Genomic DNA, 27,095 nt, shown 5'->3' on the forward strand with positions numbered 1-27,095 from the left:
GATTAATTAGCATCATCTGGGATTAATATAGTTTAATATATTATCTGGAATATATTTTCATGTATAGCTGGAAGCAAGTATATTTTGAAACATCACTGATTTACATTTATTCTGAGAGTACCAAAAAAAATAACCTTTTTCATTTTCTTACAACATATCAAAAGAATCAGTGTGGGTTGTCCATTCAAACTAAGAATCTATTGGGTCTTTTCACTTCCTTGCCAAGGAGAGAGGGTTACAGCTATATATTTGTGTGGTTGATAGCCTCCCTTGTGATAAGCAAGACAGTTTAGCAGAGTCCTGAGTCATCAGCACGACCCCAACTGCTTTAGTCAATGCACAGAATGCTGGCAGAGAACATACTTTTGAATTCATTATCTGAAACCTTTATTTTTTTGGCCATCTTTCTTTTCTTCCACACCTTCCACTTCTTTTGAGTGTAAATTTCTACCAAATTGCTGTATTGAAAGACAAATATAATGAGATATACAAACTTTAAAAAATACGATGTCTATATTCCAAATTATTTTGAAATACTCCTCATAGGAGAAATGCTACTTGTGATCAGTATCGTTTGCCAAGAAATCTTCACTAAACTAAAAGACCTACAAGAGAACAATTTCTATATCAAAAGTACATTATGTGAGCGCTTTCTATTTTCACTCTATGTACTTCACTCTATGTACTTAGGAGAATTTTAATATGTTTGCTTCCTTTTATATGAAAAAGAAATTGAGCCTTCACTCTTTACTTAAAACTATTTAGACATTTTATATCTGATCTCTATGTATTTTCTGCCTCAGTTTTATTATTATAAGGATGGTTTTCCTCCAGGTGAATATCAGAAAAGGGTAACATTCTTGAAGAATGGAGGTTGATTTTTTTTTTTTTCTTCACTAAGATAATAGTTTGCCTTGTAACTTTCTCTCTAAATGTCAGGGCAAACTCTGTTGAACTGGGTAGCCCTACAAAATTTTTTATCAACTGAAGCAAACAAAACACATTTTATAGTTTTATTTATCAGCAGAAGAACATTCTCTTTACTACCCCTTGCTACTTCCTTATTGGAAAGAAATTTTAACTCAACAACTATGCACCGATGCATATGGAAAGCAGACCCTGGGGATATCAGCACGAATGGGTCCTGCACACATGGAGTCATGGCTGCAGGTGCCTTGGGTACTTCCAGTGTCCTTAAGAGTTTATGAGGACATCCTCACAGGTTAGTTTTTTTTTTTCTCTATTTTCTCCTCCTTCTCTTTTTCCTTCTCCTTCTCCTCCAGCTCCTCCTCCTCCTCCTTCTTCTTTCTACCCCTCCTTTTCCTCCTCCTTTTTTCTTCTTCATAAACTTTAGTTTTTAGAACACTTTTAGATTTACAGAGACATTGGATAACATAATACAGAGAAATTCCATATACCCTACACACTGTTTCCTCTGTTGTTAACATCCTACCTCAGTATGATATATATATGTATACATATATATATATATATATATATATATATATACATATATATATATATATATATATATATATATATATATATAGTATGTTATATATACCTATATATCATAGTAATTGTATATATAATTATAATTGATGAACCAATTCTGGTAATTATTATTAACAGAAGTCTACACTTTATTCAGATTTCCTTTGTTTTCATCTAGTAGCCCCTTTCCCTCCCAGGAAATCACCCAGAATACCACATTACGTTTAGTTGCCATGTTTCTGCAAGACTGTGTTGCCTGTGACAGTTTCTCAGACACTCCTTGTTTTCGATTATCTTTGATAATTTTGAGGAGTAGTTTGTGCTTGAAAAACAAAACAAAACAAAACAAAACAAAACAAAACACAAGACAAAAGACTTAATCCTAGGCTGAGGGTCACACCCCATGATGATTTGTCTAATAGCTGCAGGCCTCCCATTCAACTAGATGTCTCTGGTGAGGGCTGTGCTGAGCTGTCTCACTATGGCTTCTGAGCACTTCAGCAGTGCTCCTCATAGGACTCTTTCCCAGCCCACTCTGGGCACCTCCTGGCAGTGGTTATACTTTCAGACCACTTTTCTGATTCTGGGCAGTAATGTTTGGCCTCTCAAAACCTTCTGCAGTCTACCTCAGTCTCTCCAGATTCCAAATATTTCTTTATGACTAAAACCCTCATCATTTCTTTTAACTAGGAATGACGTCCAAATTTTTGTCAGGCAGAAATCCCGTATCTCCTTATTCAAGGGCAGAAAGACCAGAGTATTCAAAAACCACAATTTCTGGAATCTGCTGCCTGGACAGGAGAGGGGTCGTTTGTCTTTTATCCTTCTAGAACTCCTCTAACAATTTCTAATGCAGCAAAGAAAAGACAAAACAGTTGGGTTTACATTTCCAAATAGATTGAATGTTCATACTCCGCCAGACATAATCCCAATAGTAGAGTTAGCACTGTTCACAGAGATGTGTGCAAGATGCTGGGGTAGCACAGAGGAGAGAGACACTCAATCTCTTGCTTAGGAAAAGGAAGAAGGGGAAGAAAGGGATCACCAGAGACCGTGAGGCTTCTCACAGGCGATACGTGAACCAAGTCTTTGAAAACATGTGGTCGGCAGTCCCAACATCCCCGATAGAAGGAACAGCCTGAACAAACACACGGAGGTGTGGAGTAACAGCGTCTGTTTAAGGAACTGCCAATCATTGTGAGTGTAGAGGGGATATCAGTGAGGGTGAGGTAGGAGATAGGGCTGGAAAGGTACGCAGGAATCAGTCAGACTGGAAAGGGTGTCTTCTGCCGCTCTGAGGTCTAAGAATGCTGTTGAATGCTGGGGCGTTAGCTCACCTTGGTGGGAGAGCAGTGAGGTGTACGAGCTAGAGGAGAAAGGGTTAGGATAAGAAGGTCGGGAGTTAATGTACTCGGGAGGAGATCTCGCCATTTGGTAAAATGGTGAAAGAGCACAGTTAAATCTTGATTTTAAAAGTTCTTAGCTTGCGGAGACTGAGGGTTGACTAAAAGTGGACAATGCCGATTTAAGACTAGGTTTATGAGACATTGAAACTTTGGCTGCCTGGAGAGATGCTCCTTGGTCAAAGAGAAGTCCAGAAGGCTATTTGCCCTCTAGTGGCAACCACAAAGCATTTTCTACTTTGCTAGCAATGGGACTAGAATATACAACACAGAACATTTCCTCTCGGGAAGTCAGCACTCATTATGTACTTCGTGAAGCTATTTGAATTAGTACCTGGATTTGAATATCTAGCTTTAATACCTAAGCCTAGTATGAGTTAGTTGAAACAAAAGAAGGTGATGTTTAATAGTAAAAATCTATCATACATTCTGCTGAGTTATATAACTCTCATTGAAATGACTACAATTTTTCTTTTTATTATTATTTTTTTATGTTTTATTTATTTTTGGGAGCAATAGAGACAGAGCACAAGCAGGGGAGGGTCTGAGAGAGAGGGAGACACAGAATCCAAAACAGGTTCCAGGCTCTGAGATGTCAGCAGAGGGCCTGACGCGGGGCTCAAACTCACAGACTGCAAGATCATGACCCGAGTCGAAGTCGGATGCTTAACTGACTGAGCCACCCAGGTGCCCCTACAACTTTTCAATATTATGTTTAATAGGTGAGAATGTAGCATTGTATAACAAATTATATCTTTACCTAAAATTAAGTGTAGTGATTTATTTATTATTAATGTACAGCATAAGATATTTGGAGGTAGAGAGAGAAATTTCCCTGCATCTCCAAGAATCTATTTTAGGCCCTCTGATCTATTCCCTTCGATTTTATTTTATTTTTTTAAATGTTTTATTTATTTTTGAGAGGGAGAGCGTGAGCAGGGGAGGGGTATGGGAGAGGGGACAGAGGATCTGAAGTGGGTTTTCCGCTGACAGCAGTGAGCCCAATGCGGGGCTTGAACTCACAAACTGTGAGATCATGACCTGAGCTGAAGTCAGACCCTCAACTGACTGAGCCACCCACGTGCCCCATTATTCACTTAGATCTTATACCTGCCAGCTAGAGAACTTTGGCCACCCAATTTAACATTATAGAATTTCCAGTTCATTTCGTTTCCTTTTTTTCCCCCCACATAAATTGTTTATATCCTATTGAGAAAACTATGGTATCAGTTTTTTTTTATATATATATATATCAGTTTTTAATCTTTAAAACATTCAGTCTGAGAAGTAACATTTCCCCTGCCTTTGCTAAAGGCGCTTCTCAGGAGCATCTCATTATTTATTTATAAGGGTAAGTCTCCAGAATAAGGTAACATTATCACTGGCCTACTATTGCCTTCACACACATGAATACATTCATAATTGATGGGATAGTCTATACTAGTTTTGCAGCCAGAACAAACCTAAGGTCAGATCTCTGGGAGAGCAAATCATGTCATTATTTTTGTTAAGAAATAAATAAGGCCCTTAAGTTTAAAATATCTGTAAGGAGTTGTGCATGTTGACTGGTAGGGGGAAGAGAATAAGGTATGGGAAGGAGGAGAGAAAGCAAACGGAAGAACCCAAGTCTAGAGGAGTATTTTGAACCATGTCTTGCAAAGAAAGTGATTTTTGCTTTTTCTTTCTTAGTTGTCTGTCTTGTTGGGGCAGGTTAATGATTGACCACTATGTTAGTCCGTTTTGTGATTTTCTTTTCTTTTCTTTTTTTCTTTTTTTGAGAAGCAATAGATTTAAACTGCTGTAGGAAATTCTGGCCAGATGAACATCAAATAGAGAGATGAGGTTTTTCCTGGAATGCTTCTGCCCAGGCTCCCTTCTCATGGAGGTGAAATGATCTCATTAGGGAGCTCTCCTCCATACAATGGATTACTAGTAATAAGAATGTAGTTATTGACCTAGAAAGAGATTCACCTATCTGTCTAACAGTGGGGGAAAAGCAGGCACAGTATAACACCATTTTTTGTAAAAAAAAAAAAAAAAAAAAAAAGAAAGAAAACCAATATATATGGGTATGTGTATATACATTTATGCATAGAAAACCAATTGGTTTTGCTCTAGATGTTAATAGTGATTGTCTCAGTTTGCTGGGATGGTGGACAATCTTAGTCCCCCTTGCTACCTTTTTTAGTTATCTGTATTTTTTAAGTATAGTTTTTAAAAAATAAGGATAGAGGGGTGCCTGGATGGCTCAGTTGGTTGAGCATCCGATTGTTGATTTCAGCTGAGGTCATGATCCTAGGGTTATGGGATCAAGCCATGTGTTGGGCTCTGTGTTGGGCATGGAACCTGCTTGGGATTCTCCCTCTACCCCCTTACCTCCATTTGTGCTCTCTAAAAAAGAAAAAAGTATACAAAAACTTTCTTAAAGCAGAAAAGATAGTTACATTGTAGGTATAAACCATTTGTAAGTATCCGTATTTATGTACTCATATTTATGGCTGATTTGGGTTTTAAAAATTATTTAAAATCCTAAGGAAATAGAAAAAGATAAAGGTGAATGACTATTCTGATTTTAGAGTGGCATGGGCTTTTTTACGTGTTAAAAGCAAACAAACAAAAACCATAAAAGACAGATTTTATCACATTCTTTTTAAAGCTTCTATAGATGTATAAGTGGAAATACTGTTTAAATAAGGATTAAAGACACATATCAAACTCAGATAAAATATTTACAATATGCAAAAACAATTAAAACTGCTTATGCAGCACCTAAACAAGGTAATAAACATAAGCCATTATTTATATTAAGAAATATAAGCTATTTATTGCAAGTTAACAAACAAAAATAAAAATTCTTCAAAAGTGGAGAAAGGAAATGAACAAACAAGTCACTGATCATGCAATGAAAAAAAACTTTATGGAATCAAGTTCAAACTAATAGCTATAGAAATGCATATATATAATATAATATAATATAATATAATATAATATAATATAATATAATATAAATATAATATAATGCATAATATAATATATATATAGTTAAATGGTATACCATAGTATTTATACATATGTTTATACAAACACACATCATTCTTTACCTATCAAATGAACAAAGATTTGCTAAAAAAGACAAAGATAGTTTCTAGTGCAGACAAGATTTCAGAGAAGTGGGTGCTCAATTGGTACAAACTTCCTGGATGATTTGTCAGTAAGTATCAAAAACCTTAACAATATTTATGCCTTTACACCTGGCAATCTCATGCCTTTGACTTTATCGTAAAGAAAACAGTCAGGAATGTTGACATATACTCATTAAAGACTTAGTGATTTCACTTGTAGGAATTTATCCTACAAATAAACTTACAATGTGTAAAATGACACACAGTGTTATTTTTGTAGCTTGGTAATGAAAGATTGGAAATAACCTAGATCATCATCAATAGCAGTGAGATAATTATGGTACTTCCATATAATAGAATATTATGGAGGAAAAACAAAATGAAAAAGAACACGGTTGATATAGAAAGAACCCCCCCCCACCCAGTACTTTTAAATTTTAAAAGGATACAGAACAGTGTAAAAAAGGAGAAAAATAAGAATATATTTGTATTTGCTTATATACTCATAAAAACACTCTGGAATGATGTCTCAAAAATTAATAATAGTGACTTTTGGGGATGTGATTGGGAAACTAGGCAAATGTAGGAAATGAATGAGAGGGAGAATATTCTCTATAATTTGGTTTTTGAAAGAATTTTTTAAAGTACTCACAAAACATGGGTGCCTGGGTGGCTCTGTTGGTTACGCGTCCGACTTTGGCTCAGGTCATGATCTCGTGGTTCATGGGTTCGAGCCCCACGTCAGGCTCTGTGCTGACAGCTCAGAGCCTGGAGCCTGCTTCTGATTCTGTCTCCCTCCTCTGCTTGCAGTCTGCTTCTCTCTCTTAAAAAAAAAAAAAAATTAAACAATTTAAAGTACCCACAAAATGGAACTGTAAGACCATGTTAAAAAGTCAAGTACCTATTACGTGTCCAAACGGAATAAATACAATAGCCGTGCGTATCTATTCCTCTTTGAGGGCAGAGAAAATGCTTTTCCTTCTCTTGGCATCCTCATGCCTGAACGAGTACCTGACACATAGTATGTGCTCAATTAATTTTAGAGGAATAAATGAGTCAGTGAAGGTTTAAAAGTTAAGTTGGTCATCAAGGAAAAAGCCACAAGAACATCTCACTTTCATGATATTTTTTTTTCGGCAAAAACTAAAATCGCTTTTGAGAGAAGACTCGCAAGTTCTAAGAGTCCAAGTAGTGATTTTAAATACTTAACCTCTTCCATCAGCTCTGATCCTACAGAGCTGGTTAACGTAGACTATTAAAGCAAAGGTAAAATCACCTAAGCTGGCCGCAAGGTAACACATTGCCATACTATGGTACCATATAGGTTCGTAAACTGGCTCTGTCAGTTTCCACGCAATCATGTGCCAAATCACTTTTCCTTTTCTGGCCAATGAGAAGTATCAGGATATGCTCACAGCTACGTCACGACAGTTACTGAGTGGTAAAGGACAATATTTCATAAACCATCCAAACCCACCACACGACACACCACGTATTAAAAATGATCTAGTGCCAGGTTAATAGTTAACACCCGGGGAAATGTTCAGGGACAGAAAAGAAGCCTATGAAATGAGCGGGTGACTATCTGTGAGTAGTGATTCTCGGCACCGGGCTGCACGTTATAATCATCTGGGGAGTTTTTAAGAATACGGATGCCAGGGCTCCAGTTCAGAATCACAAAATGTTTATGTGGGGTGGAGCCCAGGCATTCCCTACCCTTTTTTTTTTAAAGCTCCTGGTGTGATGCTGATGTGGGGTCAGGGTTGAAAAACATTGCATTAGAATGGAGAAGGATGGAGGGAGTTCTCTTATAGGAATGACTTAATGGGCTAGCTCCAGCCCCTATAATTTATGTACAAACAAAACTTTTCAGATTACACCTTTGCCTTGATTTCCTCATCTCCCTAGCCCAGACTTTATCCAAAAACCCATGCTTGGACTATTAAATTATTTCCTATTGGTCTACCTCTCTTGCTTTCATTCTACCTTCACATTTCCACCTTGGCCAACAGTACAAATGGTTTTCCTTCTGTCAAGGACTTGGCTGTCTACAGAATGTATGTGATCTAAATTTCTTAGGTTGGCTTCCACCCCAAATTCTACCATCACCGAGTGAAATCATCTTGTTGCTGAGCTTCCTCATCTACACCAAATTGTTGGGACTCATAACTCGTAAGGTTCATTTCAGCTCTGAAAGTTTAAGTTCCCTGCTTCCTTGTCATACTACCCACCCCACTAGTAATGAACCAATCTCATCTTTTGTGGTTCCCCCAAATATTTCTTAACTGAAGTTAACTAGAATCATCTCCACTGCCTTACTTAATTCATGCTCTTTTCCCCTCCAATGATGTTGTTTTTTTTATGCTGTTTTGTTCTCCTGAACATATTTTCATTCCCCTCACCCTGCCACGTCCTCAGTCACCTGGCTCAAGTTCACCTTGAAGTTTTTGGGAAATGACACCAGTTTACCTCCATCATATTCTGACTGTAGGATTTCCTTGGCACTTGGTGAGTCTAGACCCTCTTTACTCAAGGTATGGTCCGTGGGCCAGCATCACGTGGGTGCTAGTTCTACATCCAGAATCCCAGGCCTCAACACATGCCAGGTGACTCAATGCACGTGTAACTTGGAGATACACTGGTCTATAACAGTGCATTAGCATCTTCTTTTGTTTTCTAGTTTATTTCTTACTTGTGGAAGAAAGTGTTCAGTTCAGGGATTCTATCTTCTAACTTTTTTATTAAAAAGGTTTTTTTTAATGTTTATTTTTGAGAGAGAGAGAGAGAGAGAGAGAGACAAAGCATGAGCAGGGGAGGAGCAGAGAGAGGGAGACACAGAACGTGAAGGAGGCTCCAGGCTCTGAGCTGTCAGCACAGAGCCTGATGCAGGGCTCCAACTCAAGAATTGGAGATCTTGACCTCAGCCCAAATGAGACGCTTAACCGACTGAGCCACCCAGGCCACCCCTATCTTCTAATTTAAAAAACACGTACAACTAAAATTTCTAGTACTTACTATTCACATAGCAGTTCACCTTGAACTGTTTGTTGAATGAAAGGGGTACTCATGGTGTTTACCAAATGCAATTAAAGGAACAGTGAACTCAAAATGTAATTTTAAAGGTTGGCAAATACAATGATAGGCTCATGGAACTTTAAAGATCTTAAGAGAACATCTCACAGGGTGTACCTCTTTTACAGAGGAAGAAATGGGGGACCCAGGGCGAGAAAAGGCTGCAGCATGGAGGGCAAATGAACATCTTCTGGAATGCTCGGGCACACTCTCCAGTTTTCCAGTTTCAGTAACAATTCATGCTCAATCCTGGACATTGCCAAAAACCAATCAGTAAACATGGATGTTTAAATATTCAGGGGTATTCATTTTACTCCAGCCTTTACTCGAAGATCATTTGCTCTCGCACTGTAGATGATCCATCACAATTTAGAGTCCTTACCCTGCATCTGAGGGCGCTAAACATTGGGATGCAGCAATGACCATGACTCAGTACTCGGCCTTCTGTTGGTCACCGTCTAGCGGACAGCAAGACAGAGGAAAAACAAAACGCAGAAGCACTGAAGAAACTGGAGCCCTTTGGAGGCAGGCATTTGCCTCCTAGACCCTCAAAGGCACTGTGTAGTAAGGCACAACGGAGCAGTGCAAGAAAAGGCAGTGGGCTCCAAGCCTGAATCATGAATTCGTTACATTTCTTTCCTTCCCTGCGCAATTGCGAGCTGTTCCGAACCCCTGATTCCTTTCCTGTGATAGCAGCACAAGGCAGGGCACAGAGTAAGGCCACGGTGAATTATCTCATCAACACTTTCAAAGAATGCCTCCTCGGCAAGGGCGAGTTTCAGTGGGTTTTCCCTTTGTCAGGAGTGAGTGGCACAGTCCCAACGAGCGGAAAACAGAAGATGCGGCCTGATCGCGCCAGGCCCAGCTCGCGGGGGGTCCCCGCAGGGCGCGCGCCCGTGGGCGGAGGGCAGGGGCCGAGCCGCAGACCGGGCGCGAGGCGAGGGGAGCGCGGGTAGGGCGAGACGCGGCCGCGCGGGCCGCCCAGGGAGGGGCGGGGCGGGGCGCAGGCGCCTCCCGCCCGCCCAGGCCGCGCGGCTCGCGGCGCATTCCTGCATCTCCGCCCGCGCGCCGCGCCGCCTCCCCCCCGCCCCCCCCCGACAGCTGATTCATTGGCTCCGCCGCCCAGACTGCCTGGCGCCGGCCGCGTGACGTCACCCATTCACCGAGCCCGCCTCCCCCCTCCGCTGGCGCCGGCCGGGCGGTCGTCCTGACAACGCAGACGCCAGCCGGCACAATGACTTCCAGCTGGAGCAGCCCAGCCAGCCCGCGCGCTCGCTGCTCGCGCTGGGCTGAAGAGCGCGGGGGTGGGTTTCTTTCTTTTTTTTCCTTTCTCTCTCTCCCTCTCTCTTCTTTTTCTGGCTCCTGCGGGTTCCCCCTGCCGGGAAATGCACTCGCTCTAGTTTTCTAGGGCTCAGGTCCCAGTCTCCTCCGAAGCGCGCTTTGCAGGCGCCCTTCCTCCGTCTCGGTCTCCCTGGGCTCTGTGTTTTGCTGGGCAACATCCCATGCTAGGCTCGGCAGACCTACTGGCGGTTGGGTTCGGCCCTTGCAGCGCTAACACCTGCAGAGTCGGAGTCTCCTGCCAAAAGGCATAAAGCAAAGGAGGAAAAATTCATGGCCACAATAACGAAAATGATAAACCTCTGCTGTCTTAGAGAAGAATGTCTGAGTAGGTGCTGATTACCTCCCACCATCACACAACAGCTTTCTTTAAAAGAATTTGCACTGTGCCCTGTTAAAACGCGATGGTTCTTATTTTGCTTTTAAATCGGACTTCATGACAGGAACTTAAAGTTGGGAATTGAACTCTTCCAAATGGATAAATCTTTCCAGAACAGAAAAAAAAAAAAAAAAAATCTGGTAAGTTGAAGTTCTGTAAATTAGAATGGGGAGTATGTGAGGGTCCAATTTGGAGAGAGCCAGGGAGAGAGAATGAGGAGGAGGAGGAGCTAGAAGGCATGGAAGAGATTGGTGCTTTTGGAGTAAGGCAAATAGTTTAGCAAGCGACCCACCCCCCTCCTCACCCCCTACCCCCATCCAGAAATCTTCAAACCCTGAAGGAAGGGGGGGGGGGGGGGGAGAACACAACTGTGGACTGGAGTAGGGTGGAGGTGATTCCTCATGCCTCATTTCATTTTTCTTTTTTCCAAACCTCTTGCTTCAAAACAGCTGCATTTCTGGATTAAGTCCACAAGTGAGAACTAAGGGCAGTCCTCCCATGGATAGGCTAAATCTGCATTGTTGAAGGGCTCATCTACAGGATGCATGAGCCCCGAAGATACAAACTCCCTTCCCACCTCTTACAAAAATACTTCCAGCGAAAACAAGCACTTTGGGCCTTTCTACTTTCTATTGGTTCAGATTTCAGGAGATCCTTCTTTGCTTTCTTGTTTAAGTTTATGTATTTAGTCCAGTCCTCAAACAGATTTTAAACGCTTTGAAGGCAGAGGACTCATCCCTAAAACCTTTAAATCTCCTGCCTAGCTGAATACACGCACAGTGACTATCTTTGGATGATGGTGCTAAGGAATGCTTAATAACCGCCCAAGGCCTCTACTTGGTCATGTTGTCATTTATGGGCTCATAATAATCCTTGGATTCTATGTCTTCAGCGCACTTCCCAAACAGTTCAATACAGAGAGACTGCCAGGCAGTGGTTGAGCGTTATTAATAAAAATAACTGATGTATTAGAATTCATGGTAAAGATAGGAATGCTTCCTTTTCCGATGTTTCTCAGGGTTACTGCTGATAACAGTCAGCAGTTTGTTAAAAGTATTTTTTTTTAAGTCTTGAGCTCATTTTGTTACCTATCAAAAATGAGGACTCAGTGAAACATTAATTTTCTAAAATTGCTGCATATTTAAATGTGATTGTAATTGCTCCTTAACATTTTAAAATTATAACATTGATACCAAATGCTTTAGAATCCAAAGAACAATCTATTGGGCTTGGCATTTTTTGTATGAAATAGTCTATAACATAATGGCTGGATGGCTGGATTATCCCATCCATATTATTTGGCTTCACCTAAATGCCAGGTTTCCACATTGGGGGGGGGGGGGGGCGCGGGGCGGGCGGCGGGAAGCTCAGGAGACTTAAAATAGATTGCATGTTTAGTTTTCTCCTTCTCCTCCACTAGACTTGTAGGTGTGCTACTCAGGTATGTCATTTCAATAATCGCGTTAGCTGCCTAGCCACACTTTAGAATTACCCCGTGACCTTTGAAAAAATACCCTTGGCTAGAGGTGGTATAGAGAGGTCTCATATATCTTTCACTTTATTTCCACCCCTGGTACATTTTATATACCTTTTCTTACATTGGATGTATCTATAATAAAAATCAGGAAATTGACATTGTTGTAAAGTGTTCCTGTAATTCTACGTCATCTCATCACCTGTAGATTTCTGTAACTTGATTGTGATTGAAGCACAATCAAGACAGAACTATTCCAACACCACAAAGTTCTTCCTCCTGTAATGCCTTTATAGGTTCCTTCCTCTTCACACCATTCCCTAACCCCTGGCAACCACGAATGTGGTCTCCATCTCGATTGTCATTTTGAGAATGTACATAAATTGATTCTTAGAAGCGTGTGACCTGAGATTTTCTTCCGCGTTCAGCATCATTCCCTTGAGATATCCATACAAGTTGATGCACATAGTAACAGTTTATTCCTTTTTATTACTGAGATGTATTCCATCATAGGGATGTACCACACTAATTATTCATCTATTGTGGGACAGTGTGGTTGTTTCCTTCTTGGCGACTGTTACAAATAATGCTGCCGTGAACATTTTTGTACGTACAGGTTTTTGTGTGGATGTAAGTTTTCATTTCTCTGGGATAAGTGCCCAGGAGTGTGATTGCTGGCTCATATAGTGAGTATATGTTTAGTTTTTAAGAATCTGCCAAACTATTTTCCAGGAATGCTGTACTATTTTACTTTCCTGGCAGCAATGCACGAGAGAATCAGTTTCTCCCATCCTGTCAGCATTTTGTAGTTCAACTATTCTGATAGGTGTGTACTGATCTTTTACTGTGGTGTTATTAATTTGCATTTCCCCAGTGATTAGTGATGTTGAACATCTTTTTGTGTCATTACTTGCCATTCACATATTCTCTTCAATGAAATGTCTCTTCATGTCTTTTGCCCATGTTCTCATCGGATTGTTTGTTTTGTTGCTATTGTTTTGAGAGTTCTTCATAATTTCTAGATGTGAGTCCTTCAGCAGACATGTGGTTTGCAAGTAGTTTGTCTTAGTCTTTTCATCCTCTTAAAGAGATCTTTTGGAGAGCAAAGTCTTTAATTTTGATGAGATCTGATCTTTTGATTTTTCCTTTTATGGATCATGCTTTTGTTGTCTAGTCTAAGAACTTTCCACCAAATGCTAAATCCTGAAGACTTTCTCCTATGTTTTCTTTTAAAAGTGTTACAGTTTTACATTTTACATGTGAGTTCATGATCCATTTTAAGTTAATTTTCATGTAAGGTGTGAAGTTTAGATAGAAGTTCACGTTTTGCCTATGAATATCCAATTTATTGAAAGACTATTATTCCTTCATTGTACTGCTTTGAGCACCTTTGCAAAAAATCAGTTGGTAGTCTTTATGGGGGGGTCTATTTTGGGCTTTTCTGTTTTGTTCTATTGATCAGTATGTCTATCTCTCCATAAGTACCACACTATCTTAACAACTGTGGCTATGTGTATAAATTCCCTTTGTGTATATACATGCATTATTTATATAAATAAATGCATATATACATAGAGAGATGCATATATATAGAGAGAATACCCATGTGGGTATATATGTGTGTGTATATATATATATATATATGTGTGTGTGTATATATAGCCATATATATATATATATATATATATGGCCATATATATATATATATATAGCCACGTGTGTGTGTGTGTGTGTGTGTGTGTGTGTGGCTATTCTAGTTCTATTCCCTTTCTATAAAAAGTTTGGAATAATCTTATGTATATCTGCAATAAATCTTGCCTGGATTTTGATAGGTATTGTATTAAAACTATACATCAATTTGGGAAGAATTGACATCTTTACTATGTGAGCTCTCTCACTTTATGAACACAGTATGTGTCTCCACTTATTCAGATCCTGTTTGATTTCCTCCATTAGCATTTTGTAGTTTTCAGCATACAAGCTCTGAACATGTCTATTAGATTTACACCTATGTATTGTGCAATTGCAAATGTTAAGGATTTTTAATTTCTGTTTGCATGTGCTCACTGCTTCTGTGTAGAGATTGACTTGATTTTTGTATGTTGATCTTGTATTCTATGACTTTGCTGTACTCACTTATTTGTTCTGGGAGGTTTTTTGTTGGTTTGTTGGTTTGTTTTGGATTCCTTGGGATTGTTTTACATAGAGTATCATGTCATGTAGGGAGTTTTAGTTCTTTGTTTTATTTCCTTTTCTTGCCTCATGGGTTAGAACTTCCAATACTATATTGAGTAGCAATAGTGAAATGGGACATCCTTCCTTAATTCCTGATCTTAGAGGGAAGGCCTTCAATCTTTCATCATTAAGTATGGTGATAGTTATAAGTTTATTTATTTTTTAAGTTTTAAAAATCAATTTGAGGAAGTTCCCCTTATTCCTGGTTTTCTGAGAGTTTTCATCATGAATTGATATTGAATTTTGTCAAGAACTTTTTGTGCATCAGTTGATAGGATTTGTGATTTTTCTTTTTTAGCCTATAAATATGGTAGATTATATTGATTGATATACAAATGTTGAACCATTCTTGTATGCCAGGAATAAATACCACTAGGTCACAGTATATAATTCTGAGCTGACATAGTGGTAAAATCCATTTGCTAATATTTTGTCAAGGATTGCTGCATTTATATTCCTGAGGGATATTAGTGTATAGTTTTTTTCCTCTTTCTTTTCTTTTCTTTTCTTTTCTTTTCTTTTCTTTTCTTTTCTTTCTTCTTACTTCCTTTCTTCCTTTCCTTCCCTTCCTTCCTTCCTTCTTTCCTTCCTTCTTTCCTTCCTTCCTTCCTTCCTTCCTCCCTCCCACCCTCCTTCCCTCCCTCTCTCTCCCTCTCCTTCCCTCTCTCTCCCTCTTTCTTTCTTTCTTTCTCTTTCTTTCTTGACTATATTTGCTTTAGTATATAGACTATATATAGCTTTAGTATCAGTAGAATATTGGCTTCCCAAAATTAATTGGAAAGTGTTCTATCTTTTCTATTTTAGGGAAGAAAGTGCGTAGTAATTGGTGCTAATTCTTTTTTTAAATATTTGGTATAAAATGTTTGGTACAATCTGAACGTGGAGATTTCTTTTTCTGGAATTTGAAAATAACACATCCAGTTTCCTTACTAGGTATAATGCTATTCATAATATCTATTTTATATTATGGGGGTGGGATTGGTGATGCTTTTTTAGGAACTGGTTTATGTTATCTAAGTTGTCAAATTTATGTGTGTAGTATTCTCTTGCTGTTCTTTTGATGTCTGAAGGATATGTAGTGATATCAGATATTTCTGTTTCATTCCTAATATTATTAATTTGTGTCTTTTTCTTTTCTTTGATAGTCTTGCCGGATATTTGTCAATTTTATTGTTTTTTTCCAAAGAACAATGTTTTGTTTCACTAATTTTCTCTCTTTTTCTGTTTTTAGTTTCATGGATTTCTACTCATATCATTATTATTTCTTTCCTCTGTTACTTTGGGTTTACTTTACTCTTTCTTTTTTAGGTTCTTGAGATGTAATTTTGGATTTTTGTTTGAGAATTTTCCTGCTTTCTAATATGTTTTCAGTACTATAAATTTTCCTCTCAATGCTGTTTTTGTTGCATCCCGTAAGTTTCACTTTCATTCAGTTCATTGTATTTTTTTAATTTTCATTGAGGCTTCTTCTTTGACTTTTGGGTTACTTATAAGGGTGCTCTTTAGTTTCCAAGTGCTTGTTTATTTTCCTGTTATCTTTCTGTGGCTGATGCCTAGTTTGACTTCATTATTATAAGAGGACATATTCTATGTGATTTAATTCTTTTAAATCCCCTGAGGCTTGTTTCCAAGTCCAGGATTTGATCCATGTGTTATATCAGTTTTTGTTCACTGCAGCTCTGTTATTTGGTGCATAACATTTAGAATCACTATGTCTTCTTGGTAAATCAACCCTTTTATTATTATGTGATGTCCTGTCCCCCTCTGTCCCTTACAATTTTTCTTGCTTTGAAGTCTAGTTTTCTAATGTTAATGTAGCCTTTTTTAAAATTCTTTTTTGCTGAATGAGTGCATGGGCTATCTTTTTCCATCCTTTTACTTTCATCCTACCTTCATGAGTATATTTGGTTTTTTCTTTTAAGTTTATTTACTTATTTTGAAAGGGAGAGCATGAGCAGGGGAGAGGTAGAGAGAGAGAGGGAGAGAGAGAGAGAATCCCAATCAGGCTCTGCATTGTGCAGAGGCTGATGTGGGGCTTAAACACATGAACCATGAGATCATGACCTGAGCCAAAATCAAGAGTCAGATGCTTAACTGACTGAGCCACCCAGGTGCCCCTGTATCAGTATTTGAAGTGAGCTTCTTGTAAACAGCATATTGTTGGGTCATCTCCTTATTTTTTGTCCATTCTGTTAGTCTTGCTTCCTTAGTTGGTATATTTAGACCATTTACATTAAATTTCATTATTGACATGACAAGTCTGCAATCTTATTTTTATTTTACATTTGTTCTCTTTTTCATTTATCTTCTTTCTTTTTCTTGCTTTCCTGCAGAATACTCAAACCTTAAAAATGCCCTTTTGATTGTCTATTGTGTTTTTGAGTGTCTCTTTGTATGGCATTTTTAGTGGTTGCTCTAGGATTTCATTATATATACATAACTTAACACAGTCTACTGATAATAGCAATTTACCAACTCAAGTGATATGTTGAAATTTTTTCTTTTATACCCCTTCACTTTCCTTCACTTACAATATAATTTCTTAAGTATTTCCTGTATACATTTAGAACCTCCTAAGATAGTGTTATCATTTTTGTCTCAATAGTCAAACATTATTAAAAAAACTGAAGAGGAAAAAGAAAACCTAATGCACTTATCCATATTTTTATTATTTCTGTTGCTTTGCTTCATGATATTTTAAGATTCCTTCTCTTATCATTTCCTTTGTGTTTAGAAAATTCTTTAGCTGTTCTTTTAGGGTATGTCTCTTGTGGCAAATTATCTTAGTATACCTTCATTTGAGAATGCCTGGATTTACCCTCCATCCCTGGAAGATATTTTTGGTGGATATAGAATTCTGGGCTTGACAGTTCTTTTTTCCAGACTAGAAAAATATTGTACCACTTCCTTCTGGCCTCCATGGTTTTGGGTGAGAAGTCTGCTGTCACGTTGGTGATAGTTTTTCCCCCTATAAATAAGATGCTGCTTTTTCCTTGCCACTTTAGAGATTTATTATTTTTTCTTTAGTTTTCAGAAGTTCGACTGCAAGGAGACTTGTGGATTTCGTTATCCCGCTTGTTTATCCCTCTTGTTTTCACTTACCTTCATGAATCTGTTGGTTACTGCCTTTTGCCACATTTGGGGATTTTTCAGCCATTAATTTTTTTAAATACGTCTTCAACCCCATCCTCTTTCTCCTTCCTGATCTCCAAGGATTTGAATATTAGATGTCTAATGTTGTTGTACTACCAGTCTCTGAGGCTCAGCTCATTTTTGAAAAACCTATTTTCTCTCTCTTCCAGAATGCGTAACTTGTATTATTATGTTCAAGATCACTGATTCGTTGTTTTATCCCCCCATTCACCCATTGGTTTTTTGTTTTGTTTTGTTTTGTTTTGTTTGTTATTGTATTTTCCAATTCTATAATACCCTTTTGGGTCCTTTTTATATCTTTGTTTTCTGTGCTGAGACTTCCTAATTTTTTATTTGTTTCAAGCATGTTTGTAGTTGCTTATTAAAACATTTTTATGATGGCTGCTTCAAACTCTGTGGCTGATAATCTTGATATCTTTGTCATTGAAGTGTTGGTGTCTATCGATTTTCTTCTCTCATTCAAGTTAAGATTTTTTTGACTCTTGTTACGAAGAGTGATCTTCTATTGAAACTTGGATGTTAGGGATGTTATGTTGAGACTCCGGATCTTACTTAGAACTTCTGTGTTAGAAGGCCTCTAACACAGATCTGAAAGGAAAGGAAGGGTGGGGGGAGAGGGAGAAAGGTGCTGCCTTATTGCTGCCTGGTAGGGGTGGAAGTCCATGCCTCTCTTGACACCGGCAAGGAAGTGGCTCCCCACCAGGACTCCGTGAGGCATGACAGCTTCATTACTGTTCCCCACGTGGCCCCTGCTGACATTGTGAAGTGGGGGTGGTCTTGTTACTGGGTGGTGGTGAAAGTCCTGACTTTCCAGTAAGCCTTCTTGACACTCTCCCGTGGGGAAGGAAGGAACACTTTTTTACTTCTGAGTGGTGGGCAGGTCCAGGCTCCTCCCATGGTCCAATGGACACCATTGGGGGGGGTCCCCTTATTGCCTTGTGGGGATGAGAGTCTCAGTGTTCTACTTTCCTTCTCTGATACCACTCAAGTGAGTCTGTTGGGGTACATGGCAAGGGTAGAAGTCTAGGCTCCCACTCACTTTTTCGCTGATGGAGGTAGGGATGGAGCCATAGTTTTCTCTGTGGTATTTGCAGTAAGGCCATTACTGTCTAAGCATTTTCTGTCTGGCTACAATACCCCCTTGTCCTTTGTCTAGAGAGAGCAGGCTTTTGTTGAGGCTTTTTTTGGTCTGTGCTTTCTGGCATTTCCGGATTGCTGCCTCCCCAGCACCTCATCGGGGATACTGGAGGCAAGAAGAAAGCCCAGGGAATGCACTGTGTATTGTTCCTCAGATGCCTAGTTCCCGAGCTTGTTTACCTATTTCTCTCCACTTTGTCTTCAGTCTTCTTATGTTTGTTTTTTTGCATAATGTCTAGAGCTTGTAGTTTTACTTAGGGGAGGAATACAGAAAAGTGTGTCTAGTCCATCCTTCTGGAAACAGAAGACCCAATGTTTTGTAAAAGCAGCCTGGATGATTCTAAAAAAGTATAGTCAGAGTTGAGAACCTCTATCTGTTTGACATTGTAGGTTATGGCAGGGTCTTGGTTTCTATTTCTGTTAGGTTTGGGACTATTTTCAAATAATTCTAACATAAGTGGATTTTCTCTTGGCCAGCATTGGAAATACTTTCAAGAAGAGAACAACATCTTATTCTTTGGAAGGCAGCTGAGCCCAGTTGCAGGCTTAGACTTTTGGATCAGAGACGCTGTATTATAATCAGAATTTTGGTGAGGTTCTTATCTTTTTAAAAGTCAATAAAAACTAATTCATGGTATTTTCAAGATTAAACATGTAAAAGATATATCACAGAGCAAGACCAACAAATAATATATGTTTAAATATTAGCTCTTTCTTCCCATGGCCACGCTCAGTGTAGCACTGGTATATAGTGATTACGGAAGCTAAATATTTGGGCTGAGTACTTGTGTCAGAGGGCTTACCCTGGAAGCCTTTTAACCTTAGACTCAGTTATAGTCAGAAAAAATAGTTCTGGGGAAGATATCATTGTAAAAATAGAAATGTGGATTTTTTTTTTTTTTTTAATTGATCTAGGGCAGAAGGTATACAGGGTAGCAGTGTAAGTCAATAAGAATGACAATTGACCTTGCAAAAAAGAGGTAAAAATGACTGTGGTCTAACTGAATAAGGAAGGAAGCAAAATCATAGCAGGAATTAAAGAACTGGGCAAACACTTAGAGGTTAAGGGCCTGGAAGTTTCATTAAGCAACAATTCTCCCTACTTCACTTTGCCATTTTCTTTTGAGAGTTCCTTTTCTTTCCCTATTCCTTAAATATTGGTGAGTTCCTTTTCTTTCCCTATTCCTTAAATATTGGTGTCATTTGAAGCTCCACCCTCCTCTTCCCGTGGGTACTGACCCTGGATAATCTTGTCCAGTTCAAAGTGGTATGAAAAAGCTGAAAGATTCCAATTTATATCTTGAGCTCAAATCTCTCTCTGAAGCTCTAGACTCATGCAATGGATCTCTGATTATCCATGGATGTCTCCCTTTGGGTGTGTCACTGGCTTTTCAACTTCAACATGTCCAGATTCTACCTCTCATTTGTGTTCTCTGTCTCATTAAATAGCACCCCCATTAATTCAGATACCAAAGCCAGAAACTCCGGTGTCATCATTTTCGGCAACAAGCAACTAGGAACTCCTCACAAATTACATTGAACACTAAGGGAAGTAATGTTGGAAGGAGGCCAAAATAGGTCAGTGAGGAGGTAAAATCACCTCTGCACTTTCAAAACTCATACCCCCTGACCATCCGCGTACGTTACGGGATACCTGATGGAAGCGTTAGTCTTGTCCTTAGTGTCTAGACCAGTTATTGCCGGTATTTGAAATTTTCCATTTCATATGCTTTCTAGAACATCATATCCTCTCATATTGTCTGTGTTTTTGCTTCTTCCTTTAAATTTTAGGGTAATCACTGCTGCAAGTGGAGCTCTTCCTGTGTTAGTTAGGATGAAGAATATGTTAGAGTAAAATCTATAGGAAGAATACGTTAGAGTAAAATATATAGGAAAATCTATAGAGCAAAATCTACAGGTTTCTCTCTGGCTTCTGCTGCATGTCCATTGTGGGTTGGCTGAAGACATTGCCCTGAGTCATTTTCTTCCAAGTCTGAGTAAGGCTGATGGAGCCTCTTCCATCTGGAGAGTTGTCTGTTGCTAGGCCGCTAACAAGTGGGGAAGCAGGTATTCCTACACTGGCTCTGAAAGTTTATTATCAACGGAGTCATCTTCTAAAAGCCAAAGGATGTCACATTACCCTGCTCAACTTCACGTAGGTTGGGAAGTGGAGTTTTACTCTATGCCGGGAAGGCAGAAGACTAGAGTAGCTGCTGGACGTCCCTCATGACTCACTCAAGCCTCCTCTGCTGGCAACTTTCCCTCCCTTTCTTTCTCCCTCACTTCTTCTCTACCTCCTTCCCTCCTTCCTTCTCTTACTCCCTCCCTTCCTTCCTTCTCCGCTTCCTTCCTTCCTTTGACTTATAAATGACTCAAAAACATTCCTGGGAATGCCACAAAAATGGGAAGCTAAGCACTCAGTACTCAGGATGGTTGCAAGTATTTAAAAAAGAAATTGACATTGCACTCTAACTGCCTAGTCGGTGGTTCTAAGGGCAGCCTGACTATGCACAGTGATCTAAAGTACCACAGACAATAGAATCGGGGCCTGAAGAGACTGCAGGCCACATTAAAGTTTCAGCACATACCCAAAGTGCATCTCTCAGCCCTTATCCTGTAGCTCTGGGGCACCGATGTTCGCTATTCATTGCATGAATCACCATGGCAATTGATGAATATAAAAATTCCGTGTATATTTTTCCCTTGAGTGTTTTAAAATGTTTGGTTCTGAAGAGTCCCTTTTGCTCTCTGTGACTGACTCTGTCCCTGTCTCTCTTTCGTTCTCTCTCTGTTTTTCTGTCAGATCTAGGCAACAAGAAAGCACTTACTCTTTTCTCTAATTTTAACAGCTCTTTAACAGATCCAATACATTTAAAAACGTCTGAAAATTTGACTCCTGACAAAACAGGACTCCATAGTACATTCGCTATGTAGGCATTTACGTCAAATCAGTTCCTTTTGTGTTTTCCACATTGGCACGCTCACATTCACTGCTAGCACTGTGTCTCCAGAAGTGAGAGTATATCACAGCCGATGGCCAGTTTCATACTGTAATGAGGAACAGCCATCTGTAGATATGAACTGGGACACCAGCCTCATCATAGACCACTTGCTAACATTAAACCAGTGCTAAGAGTTAAGCAGAATGATAGAAAGGAAATTCGTGTGTGTGTGTGTGTGTGTGTGTGTGTGTATTTTTTCCTCCACTCTGCCCCATGTCCCCGGATCCACGCATCTCCATGGGGTGTCCCAGTTATTTGCTGTCAGCACCAAGTCACATCCATGTCCCTTATATTCTGGGGGGACCTCCCAACCCACTGTGCTTGAACTAGTTATCCTACGACCATGTATTAAAAAAAGAAATAACCTTACAATCATTTGAAACAAATGCCAATTATTACTTTTAAAAAGCTACCTGCTTTCAATTAAGCAGGAAATTATCTAAGAAGCCACTTAATTTGCTTTGGTCCGTAGTCCCCCAACTGCTTTATGCTGAGTGGAGCATGAAATTAAATATGTAACAACTCTCCTAATGGCTGTGTTTCAGAATGCCAACATTTTAGAATCTTAGGTATTCTGAGTGGGAACAAATACAAATCAAAGAATATGAGAATTGAATTTGAGGGAAAAAAAAGAAAATATTAATGCCCTCTATATATTTGCATATAGATGATATGTGTTTTAAAACTGTAAAGTTTTAAAGAATGTGTTTGCTATTAATTTTTATATTCAGGAAGGGTAGCAGTTCATATATGGAAAAATCTATCTGACTTAAAATAAAATGCCACCAGCCCCCCTCCCCCTATGGAAATTCTTACATCATTTTCTTGGGTCCAAATGCAAAGTAGATTATGTAGGGATAGATTAAGCGAGAAGGTCATAATGAATTTTTACCATTTGCTGAAGAAATGCTAATACCAATCCCTCGTTCGAAGTATTCATCTTTGTTAAGAGCCAAGAACACATACTGAAACTGTTTATGGAGACATATAAGGGCACTAGTTTATGCAGGACATTTTAAAAGCATTACTGAAGCGACACTTCAATCAGTACTTAACAATGTTGTAAATGCTAGATGGTTCTCACAGCCTCTTATTTATTTAAAACATTTTTTTTACAACTTTAAAACTATTTTTATACGAGATAAATCTTTTCAAACACTAATCATATTACAAGTAAACATTTTAAAAATCTCTGTGTAAATGCGGATGAAAGCATACATATTCTTTTGCAGTCTGTATTCCAAACCAACTCTTTTCTTTATTTCTGTTTTAAAACTAGGTTAGACATGCTGCCGTTTTACCAGGAAATGTTGACAAACCTCTAGCAGAATGTGACCGGATATCTCTTCCCCTCACGGGCGAAGCCAGGCAAGTTTGAGCTGAGAAAGCATGCACGGCCCTAACGTTATCCTGACATTTGTTACCTCACTCTGAAAATGCTTAATATTCTGGTTTCTTTCCCCCCAATGTAGCTATACTCAGTGATATTGTTAAAAATGGTTCCCAGTTTTAGAAAACTGTTATCTATAAGAATTCTCTGAGAACCTGCAAAAAAGATATCATGGCAATTTACTGGGTTTTGGCTACTTTCCTAGAACCAAAGTTCTCCTGCATTTGTTCTTGAGCTTTTTTTTGATCAGAGAAAGAGCACAGACCTCAGTCACAGAATCCTGATGCCAGAATCTGTGTGACCTACAGAGAGCTACCTAACCTCTCTGGGCCACAAGGCTATAAACTGTAACAGTGTTTTGCATACACAATGGGAAGCACGAGCATTATCTATCGGAATCGTGAGGATCGCGTGGGATACGGTAAAAGCCTCGCGTAGAGTGGCTGGCACAGAGTAGGGCCTCATTATCACGATTTCCATGCCTTAAGTTAATTGGCGGAAGGAACATCTCCGCTTCCTTCTCTGGTTTCTGTCCTGCTGTGGCGGGTCTCGACGGGCACTTCATGTCTGTTATCCCATTTATCCTCCCAACAGCCCCGTGAGGTAGGTGTTGTCATTATCCCATTTTACAGCTGGGGAACTCAGAACGCAGGGACTGGTGGCAGCTTACTCACCATTTCCGGCAGAAATAAACAGACGAGGGTGGGATTTCAAGTTCAAGAGCCTTCTTTTTTTTTTTTTTTCCCTCCCCTGAAAGTCAACCAAAAGTTTTCCCTACTACTGCAATCTATGTGCATTACTATCAGCCTGCAGAATATTTGCCCACTTGAACCACGTGTCTTTTGGTAGGGAACACTAACGACCAGGCGAAGGGGGATAGGTCTAACACTACGGGCATAGCCGGTTTCGTTGCACCTGCTGCATTGCGCCTTGCAGATGTTGCGGGATTTTGTTTGTGTGTGTGTGTGTGTGTGTGTGTGTGTGTGTGTGTGTGTGTGTGTTTTGTTTTGTTGGGTGTTTTTGTTTTGTTTTGTTTTTACACAAGGAGGGCATATGGCAATCCTGTGTCGAGCAGATTTGTTGGCACTGTGTTTACAAAAGCATTTGCTTACTTTGTGTCTCTGTGTCACATTTCGGTAATTCTCACAGGATTTCAGGCTTTTTCACTATTATTATATGTGTGGGGATTATCTGTGATCCAGTGCCAGTATAAGATGGTGAACTTGACTGCTAAGTGTTGTGTGTCTTTCGACTGTTCCACCAACCGGCAGTTTCTCCACCTCTCTTTCCTTCTTTGGGCCCCCCTATTCCTTGAGACACAGGACTATTGGAATTACGCTGGTTAATAACCCTATAATGGTCTCTAGTGTTTGAGTGAAAGGCATAGTCCCATCTCTCAATTTAAATCAAAAGCTAGAAATGGTTAAGCTCAGTGAGGAAGGCATGTCAAAAGCCAAGACAGGCCAAAAGCTAGGTCTCTTACGCCAAAAAAAGTTAGCCAAGTGGTGAATGCAGCAGAAAAGTTCTTGAAGGAAATGAAAAGTACTGCTCCAGCGAACACACAAATAAGACAGGGAAACAACCTTCTGGCTGATAAGGAGAGAGTTTGAGGGGTCTGGACGGAAGATCAAACCAGCCCCAATAGTCCCCTAAGCAAAGCCTGATCCAGAGCAAGGCCCTGAGTCTCTTCAATTCCGTGAAATCTCAGGGAGGTGAGGAAGCTGCAGAAGGAAAGTTGAAAGCTGGCAAAGGTTCATTCGTGAGGTTTAGAGAAAGAAGCCGTCTCCGTAACACCCAAGTTCAAGGCGAAGCAGCAAGTACTGATGTAGAAGCTGCAGCAAGTTTTCCAGAACACCTAGCTAAGGTGGTTGATGAAGGTGGCTACCCTAAACAACAGATTTTCAGTGTAGACAAAACAGCCTTCTACTGGAAGGAGATGCCATCTAGGACTTGTAGCTAGAGTGGAGAAGTCAATGCCTGGCTTCAAAACTTCAAAGGACAGGCTGACTCTCTTGTTAGGGACTAATGCAGCTGCTGACTTGAAGCTGAAGCCAATGCTCATTCACCGTTCCAAAAGTCCTAGCACCCTTAAGAATGATGCTGGATCTACTCTGCCTGTGCTCTGTAAACACAACAACAACGCCGGATGACAGCGCATCTGTTTACAACATGGCTTGCTGAATATTTTAAGCCCACTGTTGAGACCTACTGCTCAGGAAAAAAAAGATTCTTTCAAAATATTACTGCTCATTGACTATATGCCTGGCCCCCCAAGAGCTCTGATGGAGGCGGACAATGAGATGAACGTTGTTTTCATGCCGCTGATACAGCATCCTTTCTGCAGCCCATGGATCAAGGAGCAATTTTGACTTCCAAGCCTTATGCGTTAAGAAATCCATTTTTTAAGGCTAAACTTTTCACAGTGATTCCTCTGATGGATCTGGGCAAAGGAAAATGAAAACCTTCTGGAAAGCATTCACCCTTTTAGATGTCATTAAGAACTTTCATGATTCATGGGAAGAGGTCAAAACGTCAACATGAAGAGGACTTTGGAAGAAGTTGATTCCAACCCTCACGGATGACTTTGAGGGGTTCATGATTCCAGTGGAGGAAGGAACCGCAGATGTGGTAGAAACATCCAGAGAACTAGAGTTAGAAGTGGAGGCTCCAGGTGAGCCCGAATTACTGCAATTTCATGATCAGACTTCAATGGATGAGGAAGTGCTTCTTATGGATGGAGAGCAGAAGTACTTGCCTGAGGTGGAATCTCCTCCTGGTGGAAGTGCTGTTAAGACTGCTGATGGGACAGCAAGGGCTTTAGAATATTCCATGAATGTAGTTGATGAAGCAGCGGCAGGGTTTGAGAGGATGGATTCCAATTCTGAACGAAGTTCTGCTGTGGGTGAAGTGCTAACACACAGCATCACGTGAAATTGTTCGTGAAAGGAAAAGTCGGTTGATGCAACAAACTTCATCGTTGTCTTGTTTTAAGAAATGGCCATGGGGGCGCCTGGGTAGCTTAGTCGGTAAAGGGTCTGACTCTTGGTTTCAGCTCAGGTCATGATCTCACAGCTTTGTGGGATCGAGCCCCGCCCTCGGCTCTGCGCTGGCAGTGTGGAGCCTGCCTGGGATTCCCTCTCTCCCTCTCTCTCTGCCCCTCCCTCCCTTGCACTGTCTCTGTCTCTCTCAAAATTAAAAATAAAAAAAAAAAGGAGAGAGAGAGATGGCCATGACCATCACCACCTAGACAGGATCCCCCACCAGCAAAAACATTAAGACTTGCTAAGAGTTCAGATAATGGTTAGCATAGAAATAAAGTGTTTTTAATGAAGGTATGTACATTGATGCGTTAGACATAATAATGTTGCAAACTTAGTTGACCACAGTATAGCGTAAACATAACTTCTATGTGTACTGGGAAACAAACAAAAAAATAGTCTGACTCACTTTATTGCAATGTTTGCTTTACCGCGGTGGTCTAGAACTGAACCCATGGTATGTCTGATGTACGTCTGCACTGTGTCAATCTTGGAACGGACGGGTTTAGGACGTGGAGTTTGTTCCCAGCCTCTCCGTATCTTTGCTACAATAAAAGATAGTATAGAACAGTCCAATTGCATGCATTAGACATGCACCACACTACAAAGTTAAAGATAAAAACAAGTGCCTTTCTATAGCTGGGTGTGTGATTTATTTCTACACCAGGGGGTTTGGTTTTCTAATTAATGAGTGGGGCTTTATGCACATGTCCATTAATGCTAATGAATAATGTGTGTGTGGCGTAATAGATTGCTGTGCTAACACATGGTGCTCCCCACCAGGAAGCAGATTTGTATATTATCATTTGTACGTGTGATATCACACCTAGGAAATCAGGAAAATGAATTAATTACATT

At 39.8% G+C, this 27,095-nt stretch overlaps 1 protein-coding gene across 1 annotated transcript in view; it reads left to right on the forward strand.

Moving 5' to 3' along the window:
* The window catches only part of LOC132666683 (uncharacterized), a 47,094-nt gene extending 23,888 nt beyond the window's left edge, over positions 1-23,206 (forward strand). The window contains exon 3 of the mRNA XM_081795697.1: positions 23,089-23,206. Coding sequence (XP_081651823.1) covers positions 23,089-23,187 — 99 coding nt within the window. The 3' untranslated portion in view covers positions 23,188-23,206. The remainder of the gene's footprint in view (positions 1-23,088) is intronic.
* Positions 23,207-27,095: the final 3,889 nt, after the last annotated feature.

The sequence above is a fragment of the Panthera onca genome, chromosome B2, assembly GCF_046562875.1.
Source record: "Panthera onca isolate mPanOnc1 chromosome B2, mPanOnc1 haplotype 2, whole genome shotgun sequence".
NCBI classification, from domain to species: Eukaryota; Metazoa; Chordata; class Mammalia; order Carnivora; family Felidae; genus Panthera; species Panthera onca.